General features: G+C 42.9%; 1 protein-coding gene across 1 annotated transcript in view; it reads right to left on the bottom strand.

Annotated features, from left to right (window-relative positions):
- Positions 1-5,901: 5,901 nt before the first annotated feature.
- The window catches only part of rpf1 (ribosome production factor 1 homolog), a 29,903-nt gene continuing 18,186 nt past the window's right edge, over positions 5,902-17,618 (bottom strand). Inside the window, exons 4-9 of the mRNA XM_060830006.1 lie at positions 17,253-17,348; positions 16,573-16,726; positions 13,370-13,452; positions 12,156-12,337; positions 6,925-7,051; positions 5,902-6,258 (exon numbers count right to left, since the gene is read on the bottom strand). Coding sequence (XP_060685989.1) covers positions 6,217-6,258; positions 6,925-7,051; positions 12,156-12,337; positions 13,370-13,452; positions 16,573-16,726; positions 17,253-17,348 — 684 coding nt within the window. The 3' untranslated portion in view covers positions 5,902-6,216. The remainder of the gene's footprint in view (positions 6,259-6,924; positions 7,052-12,155; positions 12,338-13,369; positions 13,453-16,572; positions 16,727-17,252; positions 17,349-17,618) is intronic.

The raw sequence follows: 17,618 nt of genomic DNA, 5'->3' as shown, positions 1-17,618 counted from the left end.
GTCCCAGGTTCAATTCCTGCCACAGGCAGCTGTGTGGAGTTTGGACATTCTCCCCGTGTCTGCGTGAGTTTCCTCCGGGTGCTCCATTTTCCTCCCACAATCCAAAGATATGCAGGTCAGGTGAATTGTCCATGCTAAATTGCCCATAGAGTTTGGTGCATTAGTCAGAAGGAGTTGGGTCTGGGTGGGTTACTCTTCGGAGGGTTGGTGTGGACTTGTTGGGCCGAAGGGCCTGTTTCCACACTATAGGGAATCCAAACTAATTTAATACACATGTGCTCTGAGGCTTTGCACTTTTTGTACATCCCTCCTAAAGTTACTCAGGACTTATAAAATCAGGCTGAACGTTTTGAGGCTTCTAGCCAGCTAAATTGGTACCTTTTTGACTTTTCAGTGTTCAGCCAGACATCATCACTGGCTACTGGATGGGGGTGAGTAGGGAGAGGAACTGGTTTCAATTCCTGCTCCAGATCTTCAGCACAAAAGTCAAGGCTGATACAACTGCACTGGGATAGCATGGTGGGCTCAGTGGTTAGAACTGCTGCCTTACAGGGACCAGGGTTCGATTCCAGCCTCCGGCAACTGTCTGTGTGGAGTTTGCACATTCTCCCTGTGTCTGTGTGGGTTTCCTCCCACAATCCAAAGATGTGAAGGTTACGTAGATTAGCTGTGCTAAATTGCCCATAGTCTTCAGGGATGTGCAGGCTAGGTGGGTTATGCATTGGGAATGTAGGGATAGGATAGGGGGTGAGTCTGGATGGGATGTTCCTCAGAGTCAGTGTGAACCCGAAGGGCCGAATGGCCTGCTTCCACACTGTAAGTATCCTAAGGGAGAGTCAGGGCTCTGTCAGCTGAGTTAGCTGGATGGCTGCTTTCATGACAGTGAATCCAGTACCACTACCAGCCTGAGGTTCCCACGGAAAACCCACTTTCTCAATCTCTCACCTCCCCTGAGGCGTAGTGACCCTCGATTTAAACCACCACCAATCACCTTTCTCTCTAATGTTGAGTATAGCCTAAGGCCACTTTAGCTTTACTGGGAGAGTGCTGCACAGCTGGAAGCATCGTGTTTTGCATGAGATGGATTTAGAATATACCATGGCACTATTATTCAAGATAAATGTGGGAGTTAACCATCACCTCCTGGCCTGTATTTGTTCTTCACTCAATATTACAAAGCAGATTGCCTGCTCATTATCACATTTCTGTGTGTGTGTGTGTGTGTGTGTGTGTGTGTGGGGGGGGGGGGGGGGGGGGGGGGGGGGGGGAGGGGGGGGAGCTTGCTACCAAACTGACTGCTGCATTTCCTCCAGTGACTACTCTGCAAGTGTATTTCTGGACAGCAAAGCACTGTGAAAAAGAGTGCTATGTAAATGCAAATCTGCCTTACATTATAACTCCATCGATGCTGTCCCTCACCTCGAGACTGGGAGTCCACAGCGGGATCTACACTGAGGTAACGGAGTAATTGTTTGAGGAAATGGCTTAAATTGGGGCTGGGTAGTTATAGGAACAAGTATTTTCCTTCGGGTTCTGTATTTGGGCATATCACAAACAAGAGCTATCCAATCATGTGAAGGGTACAGATGTGAAAGGGTGATATTGGCAGATGTGCTAGCTTCTCCTATTAGCAGCTGCAATTTGATGTAGAAAAATTGTTTGTGGGTGGATGAGGTAAATATAAAAAGCAATATTGTTTGTTCCTTTTCTTGCGCCTCTATTTTTGATGTAAAAACAATCAGTTGCCCTGTGGAAATCAGAATTATGAAATCGTACCTTTGCTGGGAAATAGTTACTTCTCTTAACCCTCAACTCAGGTCAGCCATGATCTCATTGCATGGCAGACCCAGCATGATGGGCTGAATGGCCTACCTCTATTCCTACAACTTATAGAACTATAGGTAAAAGATGCATCAGTTGGGTGAGAAAACAGTGGGAGATTAGCCCTGAAAGGAGTTTTAATATTGCAACATCAAGAAGCATCAGTGTAATTGTGGGTTTTTAATGAAATTTAGTAATGGATTAGAATTAGTTTTTAGGTATTGAACTGAACTGCAAAGGGCGATGTTTATAGTTACTCAGTGCCACACAATTATCCTTTCCCCATAAAAGTGAGTTGTGGTGATTGTTGTTGCTGCAATTGGTCAGCTTTCTTTACCCTCTGAAAGGGTCAGTCTTGGAATCACCATTCTCAGTGGTTTCTATTGGCAAGGGAAGAATACGTTCAGCCCCTTCTCATCATCCTCAAGATCCTTTGTGCTTGAATTGTTGATATCCCAGCCTCATGTCATCTCTGGCTTTCAAACCATCACCAACAGTATCTCCTGCTCACAACCCCCACTGCCTGCCCTGTCTCTCCTCTCCCAACTTCTGCATCCACTCCTCATCCTCTGTATCCACTGCCCTACCCTCTGTATCCAGTCCCCAACCTGGTATCCACAGCTCACCTCTGCATTCACTCCCCACCCTCCATCCCCTGATCCCCGTGGTCTATATCTCCTGTTTCCCGTATCGTCTCTCCCTCCCCTACTCTGAGCCTTCAAGCTAGTTCTGAAGTTAAAGCTGAACATTGCTACTCCATTATTACAGAATTACCCGAGCAACAGGATGTTTGGAAAGGTAGCTCCAGCAGTGGGGTAAACACAAAGGACAATATGCCCTGTTTGTAACGTCACCTCCTGTACTTCCATTTTGGTGCCAACACTGGCTTGTGTTTCTCAAGGTAAACATGAGCATATACCGAGCTGAATTCAATCTGGTCATTGCTTCCTTCAGATTGTTAGGTCACACCAAACCACAAACCAATCCTTTGTAGATCAAAACCTTTTAATTAACTACTGACTTTCACAATCAAAAGTTTATCTTTTGTAATCTCCGATTTATAAACATCTGAGTTACAAAGGTAAAAACAATGACTGCAGATGCTGGAAACCAGATTCTGGATTAGTGGTGCTGAGATTTCACTGCACTTTGGATGCTGCCTGAACTGCTGTGCTCTTCCAGCACCACTGATCCAGAATCTGAGTTACAAACACTGGAACTGATGAGTGCAATGCCATACAGGAGAAATAATTTTAAAAGATCTGACATACAAACATGTCAAGCTAACTTTTGTAAACATCAAGCACTCCCATTTCAGAAATAAAAGTTCCCACTACTGTATTCGGACTCCAAAAATAACTAATTTCAAGCACTGTCATTTATTCACACCAGCATATTTTCCTAATCACCTTGATCAGACTTCAGAAGCAGCTCAGGCCTCCTGGCTCAGAGATATGGACACTACTACTGCACCACAAGATCCTTCAGACCAACATCCCACAATGGCTGCACCATGAATTACTTGGGCTAGGTGACCAGGTAGTACATTGCCATTGCCAGATTTGTGTTTTTGTGAAATTTAGGTTGAGACTATATAACTTCCTGGGTCCAAAAGTGCCCACTGGCCGATACAACCGCAGTACAGTTCCCTTAATAAATATCAGTCGTTTACTGGATTCCTGTCTGTGTGGAGTTTGCACATTCTACGTGTCTGTGTATTTCCTCCGGGTGCTCCAGTTTCCTCCCACAGTCCAAAGACGTGCAGGTCAGGTGAATTGGCTATGCTAAATTGTCCATAGTGTTAGGTACAGGAGCAAATGTAGGGGAATGGGTCTGGGTGGGTTGCTCTTCGGTGGGTCGCTCTTCGGTGGGTCGGTGTGGACTTGTTGGGCTGAAGGGCCTGTTTCCACACTGTAGGGAATCTAATCTAAACCACTATCGGTCATTGCTGTCATAACACAGAGCAATTCTGTAGTTTTGGAGGACGATGATGACAGCCTATGTTCAAAGAATTAATTTAATTGATCCAAAACTCTAATCTCTTACACAAGTACATATACAAACAGGCCTTTATTGGAGAACAGGCTGGAAGGATGAACGTACAAATTTGAGAGTGTAACATTTCTCGACAGAGACAATACAATGATTGCTGTAACCAGCTCCTGCAGAATTTATTCTCAAAGATTCCAGTTAATGTCAGCTTTGGATAAAAATTGAAGACTGGAATCCAACAACGTGTAAAAGGAGTACTGCCAAGGAATCTGCGTCACAGATCTGACCAGTTCCACTGAAAGTCTGACTTTATGTGGACTTTAACGACACAGCCTCTACAGCTGTCTGCAGTAAAGAATTCCACAGGCTCGCCAACCTCAAAACTTCTCATCATCTGTCTTAAAAGTGCAATCATTTATTCTCATATTGTCTCTTCTGTCCCGAGACTTTCACAAGGGGAAACAGCCTTTCAGAACTAAGAATATTATATTTCAATAAGTTTGCCTCACATTCCTCTTTATTTCAGTGAGTATAGGCCCAACCCTATGTATCATAGAATCCCTATTGCGTTGAAGCAGGCCATTCAGCCCATTGAGTCCACACCAACCCACTGAAGAGTATCATCCCGCAGACTCACCCCATAACCCTGTATTCCCCATAGCCAATCTGTCCAACCTGCACATCTTTGGATTGCAGAAGGAAACTTACGCAGTCACGGGGAGAACTCCCACACACAGCCGTCTGAGGCAGGAATCAAACCAGAGTCTCTGGCGCTGAGAGACAGTGGCGCTAACCACTCAGCCACAGTGCTCACTCTCTCATACGACAGTCCCTCTGTCCCTAAGATCAGCCCTAGTGAACGTTCTCTGGACTGCCTCCACTTCCAGTAACTCTTCATGTGTAAGGGGTTCAAAACTTACATATTAATCCCAAGAACATGCCTGAATCTGGAGTCTTATCAATTATTGAGAAATAACCTCCCACAGGGTGTCAGAGTGAGGCGGACTCAAGATGATTTTGCTTTAAGCAGGCAGAACCTGGATATTAAAACCTTGTCTTCATTTCTGACATCTCGTTTTTGCCAGTGTAAACAGGCATATAGGAACAGGAGTAGGCCATTCAGCCCCTCAAGCCTGTACTATCATTCAATGGCTGATCTGTGACCTAAGTCCATACATCTGCCTTTGCCCATATCTCTTAGTACCTTTGCTGAATAAACTTTGTCCATCGTGCAAGTGTGGTCTATGAGCAACTCACAAATATACCAAATAACAAAGCATCATCTGTTCTATTTTCTACATTGCAACAATGAATACATTTTAAGATTATCTAAGAAAATTGCCTGAGAACAATGAGATCATGCGACATGTATAACCTCTTCTCTGGTAGGTATCCTCTCTACCCCACCCAACTTTGAGGACAGTGTGCCTCAACTCTGGTTCAATGGGCATTAGCCACCGTCTCAATGCAAGATCTACAGATCCTGCCACAAACAGGGCAGATAGTGTTTCCAGAGTCAGGCAGGCAAATTTGGGTATTTGAGAGGGAAGAGCAGGTTGGATTGCGCCGGGTTTTTTTTGCAGAACAGACTTAATGATCAAATTACCTCGTCCAATGTTGTTCTTTTCTAAGACTCCACAATAGCTGCAAAGTCTGTGCAGTATCCAAGCATCAGGATCGCATCTAATCCTTTTTGTTGAGGTGTCAACTTCTTTGATTGGAGCCCATTTCACATCCATCACTGAAAAATGCTGAAATCTTAACTTGGGCCTGTGATTTCATGTTTGCTTAACTTATCCACATCCGATTTACCCATGTCATATCATATGAAATATCCTAACCTTATTAATCCATTCTCTAAACACTTAAATACTGCAAATCACTCCCTAAAATATGATTTCCAAAATTATCTGAGATACGACTTGAAATTTCTCTTGTGAAATACCTTTTGGAAATTGGTGGATCTTAGAAGTAAAGGATTTTGGAAATTTGATGTTTTCTTCACAGGGTTAAAGTGTGTGATATTAAACCAAATACATATTGACCTAACATGAAAGGTAAACAGCATGAAGTACAACTCTGGATGGATATATTCAAAGAAATAATTTAATTGTTCCAAAACTTAAATCCTTTTGTATGAGTACATATACAAAGAAGCTTTTATTGTAGAACAGGTTAGAAGGAAGAATGCATAAATTTGAGAGTGTAACATTTCTCGACAGAGACAATACTAACGTTTGCAGCAACTGGCTTCTGCAGAATTTATTTTCAAAGAATCGAGTTGACGTCACCTGAGGACTGTTTAGTTTGCTTGATTTCCGATATTCTGCAAGGAATGTGTAAAAGCAGCGCTGCCAAGGGACCTACGTCATGCCTTCGACCAGTCCCACTGAAAGCCAGACTTTACAAGTGAAACTTCCTTCGACTCGTATCCATTTCATGGCGCTGAAGAGAGAGAAAAGCAACAGTCAGTCAATGACAGCACGCAATAAAACATTCTGCACACACTCAGTATGTGACAGGTAAATCTCCTAGCCCCAATTTGTGGATTCATTCCTCAACTAAAAAAGGTATTAAACACCTTCGCTCAGCTAGTTTATACAATGCACATTTTTGCACTCTATCCAACAGCTGAAGGATTGCGAGCACTGTGGAACTAATGAAACACGTTTCCTTTATCCATTCTTGAACCAGTGGAGCATAACAAACCCAGACATTTTAAATGTTTTCAATGACCTTACTCGCACCTATTTTCAAGCTCAATCCCAGAAGGCTCCAATGAACAACTAATTACACTTTATACATGACCACAGTTCAGACCACAGTGTTGATAGGAACAAGTTTTCAAATCCTTGCCCTTGCATTACATAAAGCAACACAGTGATTTACATGGTAAAACATACTATAATTTTGACAGATATTCTCAATACTCTTTTTAAAAATATCTTAAATTACATTTACAGCATCCTATTGACAGTGACTGGGGACACTAACGGTCAATTTGATTACAGGATTAAAATTAAATGGAAAATATTGTTTGCTAAACTTTTCCAAATAGACTAGGTCATAGTAAACGTTATTTAAGCCATAAAAGAAATCTTGATAGCTGACCTTGTGGATCCATTCATATTCTCCATACTTTGAATCAAAGGTCCCTTTCTGTAAAGATCTCAGTTTCAGTGTGAAACGCGGTCCAAGTTCTTGAAGACCCACTTTCTTCTCATCTCTAAATATGTACCTTCAAAACAAAAACACTGTTAGTATCTGACTCTAACTCACTCCAGACATCAGCTCAACATAGTTCCTTCATTGGAAACAGGCACACTTACACAGGTTAGAACATAGAACATAGAAAGATACAGCGCAGTACAGGCCCTTCGGCCCTCGATGTTGCGCCGACCGAATCCTACCTAACCTACACTAGCCCAATAACTTCCAAATGCCTATCCAATGCCCGCTTAAATGACCATAAAGAAGGAGAGTTCACCACTGCTACTGGCAGGGCATTCCATGAACTCACAACCCACTGTGTAAAGAATCTACCCCTAACATCTGTCCTATACCTACCACCCCTTAATTTAAAGCTGTGTCCCCTAGTAACACCTGACTCCATTAGCGGTAAAAGGTTCTCAGTGTCGACCCTATCTAAACCCCTAATCATCTTATACACCTCTATCAAATCTCCCCTAAACCTTCTCTTCTCCAATGAGAACAGCCCCAAGTGCCTCAGCCTTTCCTCATAAGATTTTCCTACCATTCCAGGCAACATCCTGGTAAACCTCCTCTGCACTCGTTCCAATGCCTCCACATCCTTCCTATAGTATGGCGACCAAAACTGCACACAATACTCCAGATGAGGCCGCACCAGAGTCTTATACAACTGCAACATGACCTCTGGACTCCGGACCTCAATTCCTCTACCAATAAAGCCCAGTACACCATATGCCTTCCTCACAGCACTATTTACCTGGGTGGCAACTTTCAGAGATCTGTGTACATGGACACCAAGATCCCTCTGCTCATCCACACTACCAAGTAGCCTACCATTAGCCCAGTAATCCATCTTCTTGTTACTCCTACCAAAGTGAATGACTTCACACTTAGCTACATTGAATTCCATTTGCCACATTTCTGCCCAGCTCTGCAACTTATCTATATCCCGCTGTAACCTACCACTTCCTTCCTCACTATCCACAACTCCACCGACTTTTGTGTCATCCGCAAACTTGCTTACCCAGCTTTCAAGCCCTTCCTCTAGATCATTTATAAAGATAACAAAAAGCAATGGTCCCAAAACAGATCCTTGTGGTACACCGCTAGTAACTGCACTCCAAGATGAACATAGTCCATCAACTACTACCCTCTGTCTCCTTCCAGCCAGCCAATTCCTAATCCAAACCTCTAATGTATCCTCAATGCCATACCTCCGTAGTTTTAGCATTAGCCTACCATGGGGAACCTTATCGAACGCCTTACTAAAATCCATATACACAACATCTACTGCTTTATCCTCGTCCACTTCCTTAGTCACCTTCTCAAAGAACTCAATAAGGTAAGCAGCGTGGGCTCCTTTGAGCCAGGAATTGAACCGGCGACCTAAGGATGACAGATTTGCGACACACTACAGTCCCCCGCTTTACCAGCTGAGCTATCGAAGGAGAGGCCAGCAGGTTCTTGGGAGGAGGGGATTGTCCTGACTGAGGAGGCTCATTCGTTTCATTCCTTGACAGGGTGTGAACATCATGGCTGAGTCCACATTTTATTGCTCACTCCTAACTGCCCTTGAGGAGGTGGAAGTAAGATGCTTCTTGAATCGCTGCTGTCCATGAGCAGTGGTTTGACCCTCAATACTAGTAGGGAGTTCCAGGATTTTGACACACTGACTGCACGGCAACAGCTATATAGCTCCGAGTCAAGGTGGTGCGTAGTATAGAGGGGAAAGTTTAAATAAAGTAATGTACAGAGCATTGGACCACTAGCATCTCTCTGTCTCGACCCTGACAAGTTCTCATTAACTTATAGGATATGGGCATCCCCAGCACAAGCCGCATTTATATTAGGGGTTAAAGGTTAATGTAGAGCGAGCAGGAAAGTGGACCTAAGGCCAGGATGAGATCAGCTATGACTGTATGAAATGACACAGCTGGCTCGAGGGGGTGAATTGTTTATGTCTACTCCTAGTTCTTATGTTTTTATCATCCTTCCCAGGCAGTTTGTGTATTTACACCGCATTGTTAGGAACACTGTACAACTTTAATTTATATTTTGCATTTTGTTCCTTAAGAAGCAGTCTCTCTTTTAGTTTCAATTCAGTCTGAAGGGTCATTACTGTGAGCTTGGTGCTGAAATGTCTGGAGGTCTGTCGTATACCCGTTTTCAATGAGGTTTGATAACCTGTAATTTGAAGAGATGGGGTTGAGTAGCTTAGTGTGTTAAAAAAGTGGAAAAACGGTGCTATTGCCTTTCGAGGGGGTCAGGGAAAAATCCAAAAGGGAGTTTGTTAACGTGTATATATGTATACCCGAAAGTGCAGGCACAAACGTTAAAACTCTCCAGTAAACAAAAATCTTGTAAACCTGCTGAAAAGTTTAGGGAACTTTTGCTCTTCAGTTAAACTAACAGTGAGTTTAGCTTAGAGTTTGTTTTAGGCGTCTCAGGGAGAGATAACGGCTGAAGAAAAAGCTTCAAAAGAAATTTACCTGAAAGAAGCCTGTTGCAGCTGTGCCAACCTGAGTAAGAACTCAGTGTGGACAGGGAATAAATCTTGACTGGGGTTGGTATTTGTGTATATGTGTATATATATATATTAGTTAGGATAAAAGGAACTAACAATTAATAAAAGGTACATAATTCTTTGAAGTTTGCATCACATATTGATAGGGTGGTTAAGGCGGCATTTAACACATTTGCCTTCATTGCTCAGATCAGAGTATAGGAGTTGGGACATTATGTTGAGTTGTACAGGACAATGAGGCCTCTTCTGCAGTTCTTGTCAACCTGTTTATTGTTAAGCTGGAGCAGGTTCAGAAGAGATTTACCAGATGCCGCTGGGAATGGAGGGTCGGAATTAAAAGGAGAAGCTGGATAGACTGGGGCTTTTGTTTCACTCTAGTGCAGGAGGTTGAGGGGTGACCTTACAGAGGTTTATAAAATCACAAGGGGCACAGATAAGGTGAATAGCAGGTGTCTTTTCCTTATTTTGGGGGATTTCAAAACTAGAGGTATATACTTAAGGTGAGAGAGGAAAGATTTAAAAAAGACACGAGGGGCAATTTTTTGTTTTTGTTACACAGAGTAGCTTGCATATGGAATGAACTTCCAGAGGAAGTGGTGGATGCAGGTTCAATCCCAATGTTTAAAAGACATTTAGATAAGTACATGAATAATAAATGTTTGGAGGGATATGAGCCAAGTGCAGGCAGCTGGGAGTAGTTTAGTTTTGGATTATGGTCGGCATGGACTAGTTGCACCGAAGGGTCTGTTTCCGTGCTGTATGACTCTATGACATTAGTGAGATTTTAAATCTGGTTATGTTAATTATAATTATTTCATGTTTATAATATAATTCATGCTTTTCTTATTATGTATTTTAGTTTGTGTATTAAAAATACACTGGCAGACATTTGCAAATGTGTTCATTAACTGACCTCAATCGTTAATAATGTTAGGGTTCATCAATTTGGAAGCTCACTTGTGTACTATTAACATCATGCGAGGCCGTAACACCAGGGAAGACAGAAGTCAAGGCATATGGGGCAATTTTTTTTTGTTGCACAGAATGGTTCGCATGTGGAATGCAAACTACCATCTACCCCCAGGGTAATTAGGATGGGCAATAAGGGCATTGGACATACATGTGGATAATAATGGAATGGTATAGGGTAGATGGGTATCAGATTAAGTTCACAAGCCGGCACAACATCGAGGGCCGAAGGGCCTGTACTGCGCTGTATGCTCTATGTTCTACAATACGTAAAGGCCTTGCCTTCAACGTGCTATACCCTTAAATGAAAAGAAAATCTTTGCAGAAGTGCCTTCCAGATTATAATCTGAAAGGTATAGGGAGTGGTTTAACTCACTGCCAATGCACCTTTTTGTTGGAATGTCTGTCGGCAAAGCAAGAACTTCTTTCTTTTCAGATTTCGTGGGCGGCACGGTGGCACAGTGGTTAGCACTGCTGCCTCACAGCGCCAGAGAACCGGGTTCAATTCCCGACTCAGGCGACTGACTGTGTGGAGTTTGCACGTTCTCCCCATGTCTGCGTGGGTTTCCTCCGGGTGCTTCGGTTTCCTCCCACACTCCAAAGATGTGCAGGTTAGGTGAATTGGCCATGCTAAATTGCCCATAGTGTTAGGTAAGGGGTAAATGTAGGGGTATGGGTGGGTTTCGCTTCAGCGGGTCAGTGTGGACTTGTTGGGCCGAAGGGCCTGTTTCCACACTGTAAGTAATCTAATTTAAGTTGCTTCTTTGCCTTCTGGGTCTATGATTTCAAAATGACAATGAATTCACCCATTGCAATAGGAATGCAGTTTTAGGGGATTTTTGTGGTGCAGTGGTAGTGTCTCAACCTTTGGGTCAGAAGGCCTAAATTCATTTCCCATCTGCTCTGGTGCGTTATAACATGTCTAAAACGGGCTGACTAAAAATATCCAGATTCTTACTGAAAAAATACGTTCTGTCTTACTCTCATTGGGACTATTTGACATTAATGCTGATTCTCCTTCAACTGGTATATTGTGAATAGCCCTGATGAATGCAAGATGTCTGACTTTAATAAATTATGTTTCCTCAGAAACATGTAAATCTGTAAAGTTACATTTTATCCAATTCTTACTGAATCATTTTTGCCTTGCTTCTAGCAAGTTGAAAATACTTTAACAGGGACTTGTAGAAATATTATAATAAATACTGTTTAATTTAATATACACAGGCAGCTGTCTGTGTGGAGTCTGCACATTCTCCCTGTGTCTGCGTGGGTTTCCTCCGGGTGCTCCGGTTTCCTCCCACAGTCCAAAAAAAGTGCAGATTAGGTGAATTGGCCACGCTAAAATTGCCTGTAGTGTTAGGTGAAGGGGTAAATGTAGGGGAATGGGTCTGGGTGGGCTGCTCTTCGGAGGGTCGCTCTTGAAGGGCTCTGGCCCGAAACGTCGAATTTCCTGTTCCTTGGATGCTGCCTGACCTGCTGCACTTTAACCAGCAACACATTTTCAGCTCTGATCTCCAGCATCTGCAGACCTCACTTTTTACCCGGCGGGTCTGTGTGGACTTGTTGGGCCGAAGGGTCTGTTTCCACACTGTAAGTAACCTAATCTAATCTAGAAAATATATTGTTCAAGGTGTACCTGTGAAATCGGAAGAATATGTAATCACGCTGGTTGTGAAAGGTTACCACTTGTCGTCCCACAAACTGTGGATTGTAAGGAAAGAGAGAGGCAAACATTCTCCCAATGCTGTGTCCCAGGCGGGTAGAGAAATTGTTCAGGATCACTTCTGGGGAGTGGTTCGACGGATCCTTCCCTCTCCTCTGCAAATGAAAAATAAAATCACACATTTGTGTTTTATACCTACCTTTTGAAAAGTGTTCCAGAACAAGCTATGTAGCTCATTAAGCATCATGCACTCCGAAAAAAAAATGGTCTTGGTCATGTCAAGAAAAATCTATTCCAACAAAACCTTTCAGCCAACTGGTTGAATTCATTTTTCTGAAGGGTCACTGGACTCAAAACATTAACTCTGCTTTCTCTCCACAGATGCTGCCGAACCTGCCGAGTTTCTCTAGCAATTTCTACTTTTGTTTCAGACCTTCGGCATCTGGAGTTCTTTCTTATTAAATGATTTAATTGGTCACTGTTTGATAAATTAAAATATTCAAATCGACTACATCAGGACTGCAAACACCAATGAAGCTCTACAGAGTCTTTGGTATGATCTCCATTGTCATGTCTCCCTTATGTCCAATTATTTGGCAAGTTCTTTTAGTTTAAAAACAGTGTATCAACAGACAGCAAACCTTCACCTTGTGAAATATCTTCGTTCTGTCCATTTGTTAGTGGTATTGGTTGAAAAGTTCAAATGTAACAGGAACTAAAATGCAACTCTATAATCCACTCACAAGTAATACTCACCCAAATAATTAATTTAACAGGAGGCGGCTTGGGATACTGGTAATATCACTGGGTTCATAATGTAGAACTTCAGGCTAATAGTCTAGATTGGTAGATGGGCGAACTTTTAATTCAATAAAATCCATAATGAAGAGATAGCCTGACTTTATAACCATTGTCAATTGTCATATAAACCCCTCTTAGTTCACTATTGTCCTTTAGGAAGGAACTCTGTCCTGATCTGATTTGACCTACATTTGAATCCAGACAGCACTGGGCAACAAATGCTGTACTGGCCAGTGACACTCACAACCAGTGAACAATTTTTAAGGATAACCCAGCAACATCAACATTTCATTGAGATTCAATGTGCGACATTAGATCACATAAGGTATAAAGGTTGGACAATAAAATTCGACAATTCCTGTCTCCCAGTACACACAATATCTCACCTTCAGTTCTTTTGCTAGACGCACACTAGACATCTTGAAATGCGCTGTTGGTCCATTGGGAAGATGGCTAACAATTAAACCATCTATCACCCTTGGTTAAGGAAATAGGTGTTTTGTTTTCAAGAAACTTCACAAAATAATCAGCTGGAAAACAAGTTGCTCTTCAGTCTCCAAGACAAATTACTTTTTAACTAATGGAGCAGTGGATGAATTTGGAGACTAAAACTCAGCATCACCAGCCACCAATTATAATTGTTCCACACAGAATTGTCACTAAATGATTAACCGGGGGCAGATTCAGTGTTAAATATTAAATACTGAACATTCAATTGCTGAGTCAAAATCCATGGGACTCCATTCCTGACAGCACTGTGCGAGCTGCTCCACTCCAAGGACCTGCAGCAGTTCAAGGAGGTAGCTGTCCAGGTGCAATTAACAATGGGCAATAAACCACATTCCACGTACAAATAAACCACGAGACCAAGGTAAACACGGGTCGCTCTGTTATCATGCCACAGCTGTGTTCCTCTGCAACCTCACACTATAGAAAATCAGCAAATGGGAAACTGCTATAGAAGATCATGATGTAGAAGATGGCTAACAGCGAATTTAATATACCTGTCCAGCAGAAAGTTCACATTACCCAAATAACATCCATAATTTGTCAACTGCATTACAGCCAATTCGTGCTGATGAAATGTGCATTATAGCAGAACTGACTGCACAGACCGAATATTATATTATTCTCATAGAGCCATAGAGATGTACAGCATGGAAACAGACCCTTCGGTCCAACCCGTCCATGCCGACCAGATATCCCAACCCAATCTAGTCCCACCTGCCAGCACCCAGCCCATGTCCCTCCAAACTCTTCCTGTTCGTATACCCATCCAAATGCCTCTTAAAATGTTGCAATTGTACCAGCCTCCACCACTTCCTCTGGCAGCTCATTCCATACATGTACCACCCTCTGCGTGAAAAGGTTGCCCCTTAGGTCTCTTTTATATCTTTCCCCTCTCACCCTAAACCTATGCCCTCTAGTTCTGGACTCCCCGACCCCAGGGAAAAGACTTTGCCTATTTATCCTATCCATGCCCCTCAATTTTGTAAACCTCTATAAGGTCACCCCTCAGCCTCCCACGCTCCAGGGAAAACAGCCCCAGCCTGTTCAGCCTCTCCCTATAGCTCAGATCCTCCAACCCTGGCAATATCCTTGTAAATCTTTTCTGAACCCTTTGAAGTTTCACAACATCTTTCCGATAGGAAGGAGACCAGAATTGCATGCAATATTCCAACAGGGGCCTAACCAATGTCCTGTACAGCCGCAACATGACCTCCCAACTCCTGTACTCAATACTCTGACCAATAAAGGAAAGCATACCAAATGCATTCTTCACTATCCCACCTACCTGCGACTATTCTATAGAGAATATTACATAGAATAGACAATCAGTGGGAAATTCTGTAAAGTTCTCAGGTTCAGAAACACTACAAACATGACATGGGAACTCAAGCATTATTGTCAGGTGGCACGGTGGCACAGTGGTTAGCACTGCTGCCTCACAGCGCCAGAGACCTGGGTTCAATTCCCGCCTCAGGCGACTGACTGTGTGGAGTTTGCACGTTCTCCCCATGTCTGCGTGGGTTTCCTCCGGGTGCTCCGGTTTCCTCCCACAGTCCAAAGATGTGCGGGTCAGGTGAATTGGCCATGCTAAATTGCCCATAGTGTTAGGTAAGTGGTAAATGTAGGGGTATGGGTCTGGGTGGGTTGCGCTTCAGCGGGTCGGTGTGGACTTGTTGGGCCGAAGGGCCTGTTTCCACACTGTAAGTAATCTAATTGTCATTCCTGTGCATACACACAATATTGAGTGTACTCATCTGATCTACATCTAGTGAATCTCTCAATTGCTAGATTTCATTCTTTCAGCTTCTGAATTGTTTGCAGCCCACAGCTATGATGAATCGCTCAGCCAGTTCTGACATTGGTTCGATGTGGTCTGAATAGCTGCACAAAGGCTCAGCCAAACACCCGACAGAAAAGGTGGTGATGGTGAAAATGCCTACACATAGGTCAGGTACAATCCTGGAGGCAAGGACAGTTCAGCTCAGCTCATTCACTTACAAAAAAACCCAACAATATCTCTCACGTCCTAATGTAGCTGCAAGGGTGTCAGCCACAAAGTATGCGACCGGTGTTTCAGGTTTATCAGGCAAGGGAGGGGCCCACAGAAGGAAATTAGTGAAGTGGTTGTGCTGAAAAAAACAACTGGGACTGCTTTTGTGGTCATAAAAATATCGAGTTCAACGTTACAAACTTTTACAGGTTGTAACCACTGGGCTACAACATACAAATGAGAAGTATCCGATTAACTCTGTAAGCCTATCCCACCATTTAATAAGATGATGACTGATCTGACTGGCATTTCAACTCCACACTCCCACATACCTAGTTAAAGAGGCGGCAATGGCTTAATAGTATTATCACAAGACTACTAATCCAGAAACTCAGTTAATGTTCTGGAGACCCCGGTTCAAATCAGATGATGGAATTTGAACTCGATATCCAAAAATGGATTTAAAAATCCACTAATGACTGTGAAACCATTGTTGATTGTCATAAAAAGCCATCTGGTTCACCAATCTCCTTCAGGGAAGGAAATCTGCCATTCTCACCTCGTCTGGTCTAAATGTGACTCCAGACCACAGCAAGGTGAATAATTCTCAACTGCCCCCTGGGCAATTAGGGATGGGCAATAAATGCTGGCCTCAGCTGATGAACAAATAAAAAAAACTTTTGAATCTCATGTTAGATTGTGACTAACTACCTCTGCCTTAGAATTACTCCACCACACTGAGTCCGTTCCGTTCAAAGCTGTAGAGTCTAACATCTCCTACAAAACCACACAACCAGATTAGCACAGCTTTTCAACACAAGTTTGTTGTCCCAAACATTCCCACTTATATTTTTCATTCAAAGTACACTGGTGAAACGTACTACAAAGTGAACGACACTGCATTTTTACATCGCCAGTCCGCCATTCCAGCCTTGTGCTACATAAGTAACATTTAAAAAACCACCCGTAACATCCAAACTTCATGATAGGTGAACGTACACATTGACATGTGAAAATAAATCAAAATACTGAAAACCTGGAAGAAAACTCATCTAAGTTTTCAAACAAGCTCACAAATGTAAAAGATACTTGGTACTTTCCGATTTTCATTGATGACGAGTAAGTATGTAAACTCTCTGGCGACACACTGTGGTATGATCTTTTTCAGAGCCAATCCCCTCCTGTAGTAGACATGAGAGTTTGGCATTACCTTCGCCAGCTGCTCACATAACCTTACTGTTCTCTGAAAAATAAAATCAGCCATTTAATATTGTAAAATGTGAGGTGGCCAAGGCCATCAAATCTAGATGCCGGAATCCCAGAGAAATTAAGAGCCTGTGGCTTGCTGGAATCCATCTAAACTAGGTTGATGCATGGTGGGCATGGGCATCAATTAGCATGGCAAGCAGAAACATAACAGACCAGCCACACTGTGGCTACAAGAGCAGATCAAAGACTGAGATCGAGTGCGAGAGAGAGAGAGAGAGAGAGAGAGAGAGAGAAGAGAGAGAAAGAAAGAAAGAGAGACAAAGAGAGAGAGAAAGAGAGACAAAGAGAGAGAGAAAGAGAGAGAGAGAGAAAGAGAGGGAGAAAGAGAGAGAGGGAGAGAGAGAGACAAACCAACCAACCAGTCTTATACACAGAGTGAACCTTCTCTCAGGACTGAATCATAAGAGGAACATGAGCAAGTGCAACTAAGAGAAAAATTAGCACCAACACCCTTTTCGCAGACACCTCTTGCCCTGTTGTTACTGTTTATTTACACACACCCCTCGAGGCCGGTCAGATGTGGTAATAAGGATCTTCGGACTGGTTTCTCGATTGAAGTAGGAAGAAAATTCATCTGTTGCTTCATCGAAAGCCACCTGTGGAAAATCAATTTTATGTTTAAATAAACAAATCTACATTCTCCGGGCTGAAAATGCACATGCTTGCTCAAGAGGATTATATATGTCTGGCTTCAATCTCACCTAGATCCCAGTTTGAAAATAAACTCTCTTAGAAACAAGAGTCTTCCACATACTGGACTCTCTGTGGAAACAGGAGCAGCAAAACATTGCCTCTCCTCTCGAACCTTGTCAACACCCATTATAAAAGGAAGCACTTGGACCCCAACCTTTGACAATTAAAGTGAA

This window comes from Hemiscyllium ocellatum, chromosome 9 (assembly GCF_020745735.1).
Source record: "Hemiscyllium ocellatum isolate sHemOce1 chromosome 9, sHemOce1.pat.X.cur, whole genome shotgun sequence".
NCBI classification, from domain to species: domain Eukaryota; kingdom Metazoa; phylum Chordata; class Chondrichthyes; order Orectolobiformes; family Hemiscylliidae; genus Hemiscyllium; species Hemiscyllium ocellatum.
The sequence above is the reverse complement of the archived record's forward strand: the minus strand, read 5'-3'. Positions and strand labels throughout refer to the sequence as shown.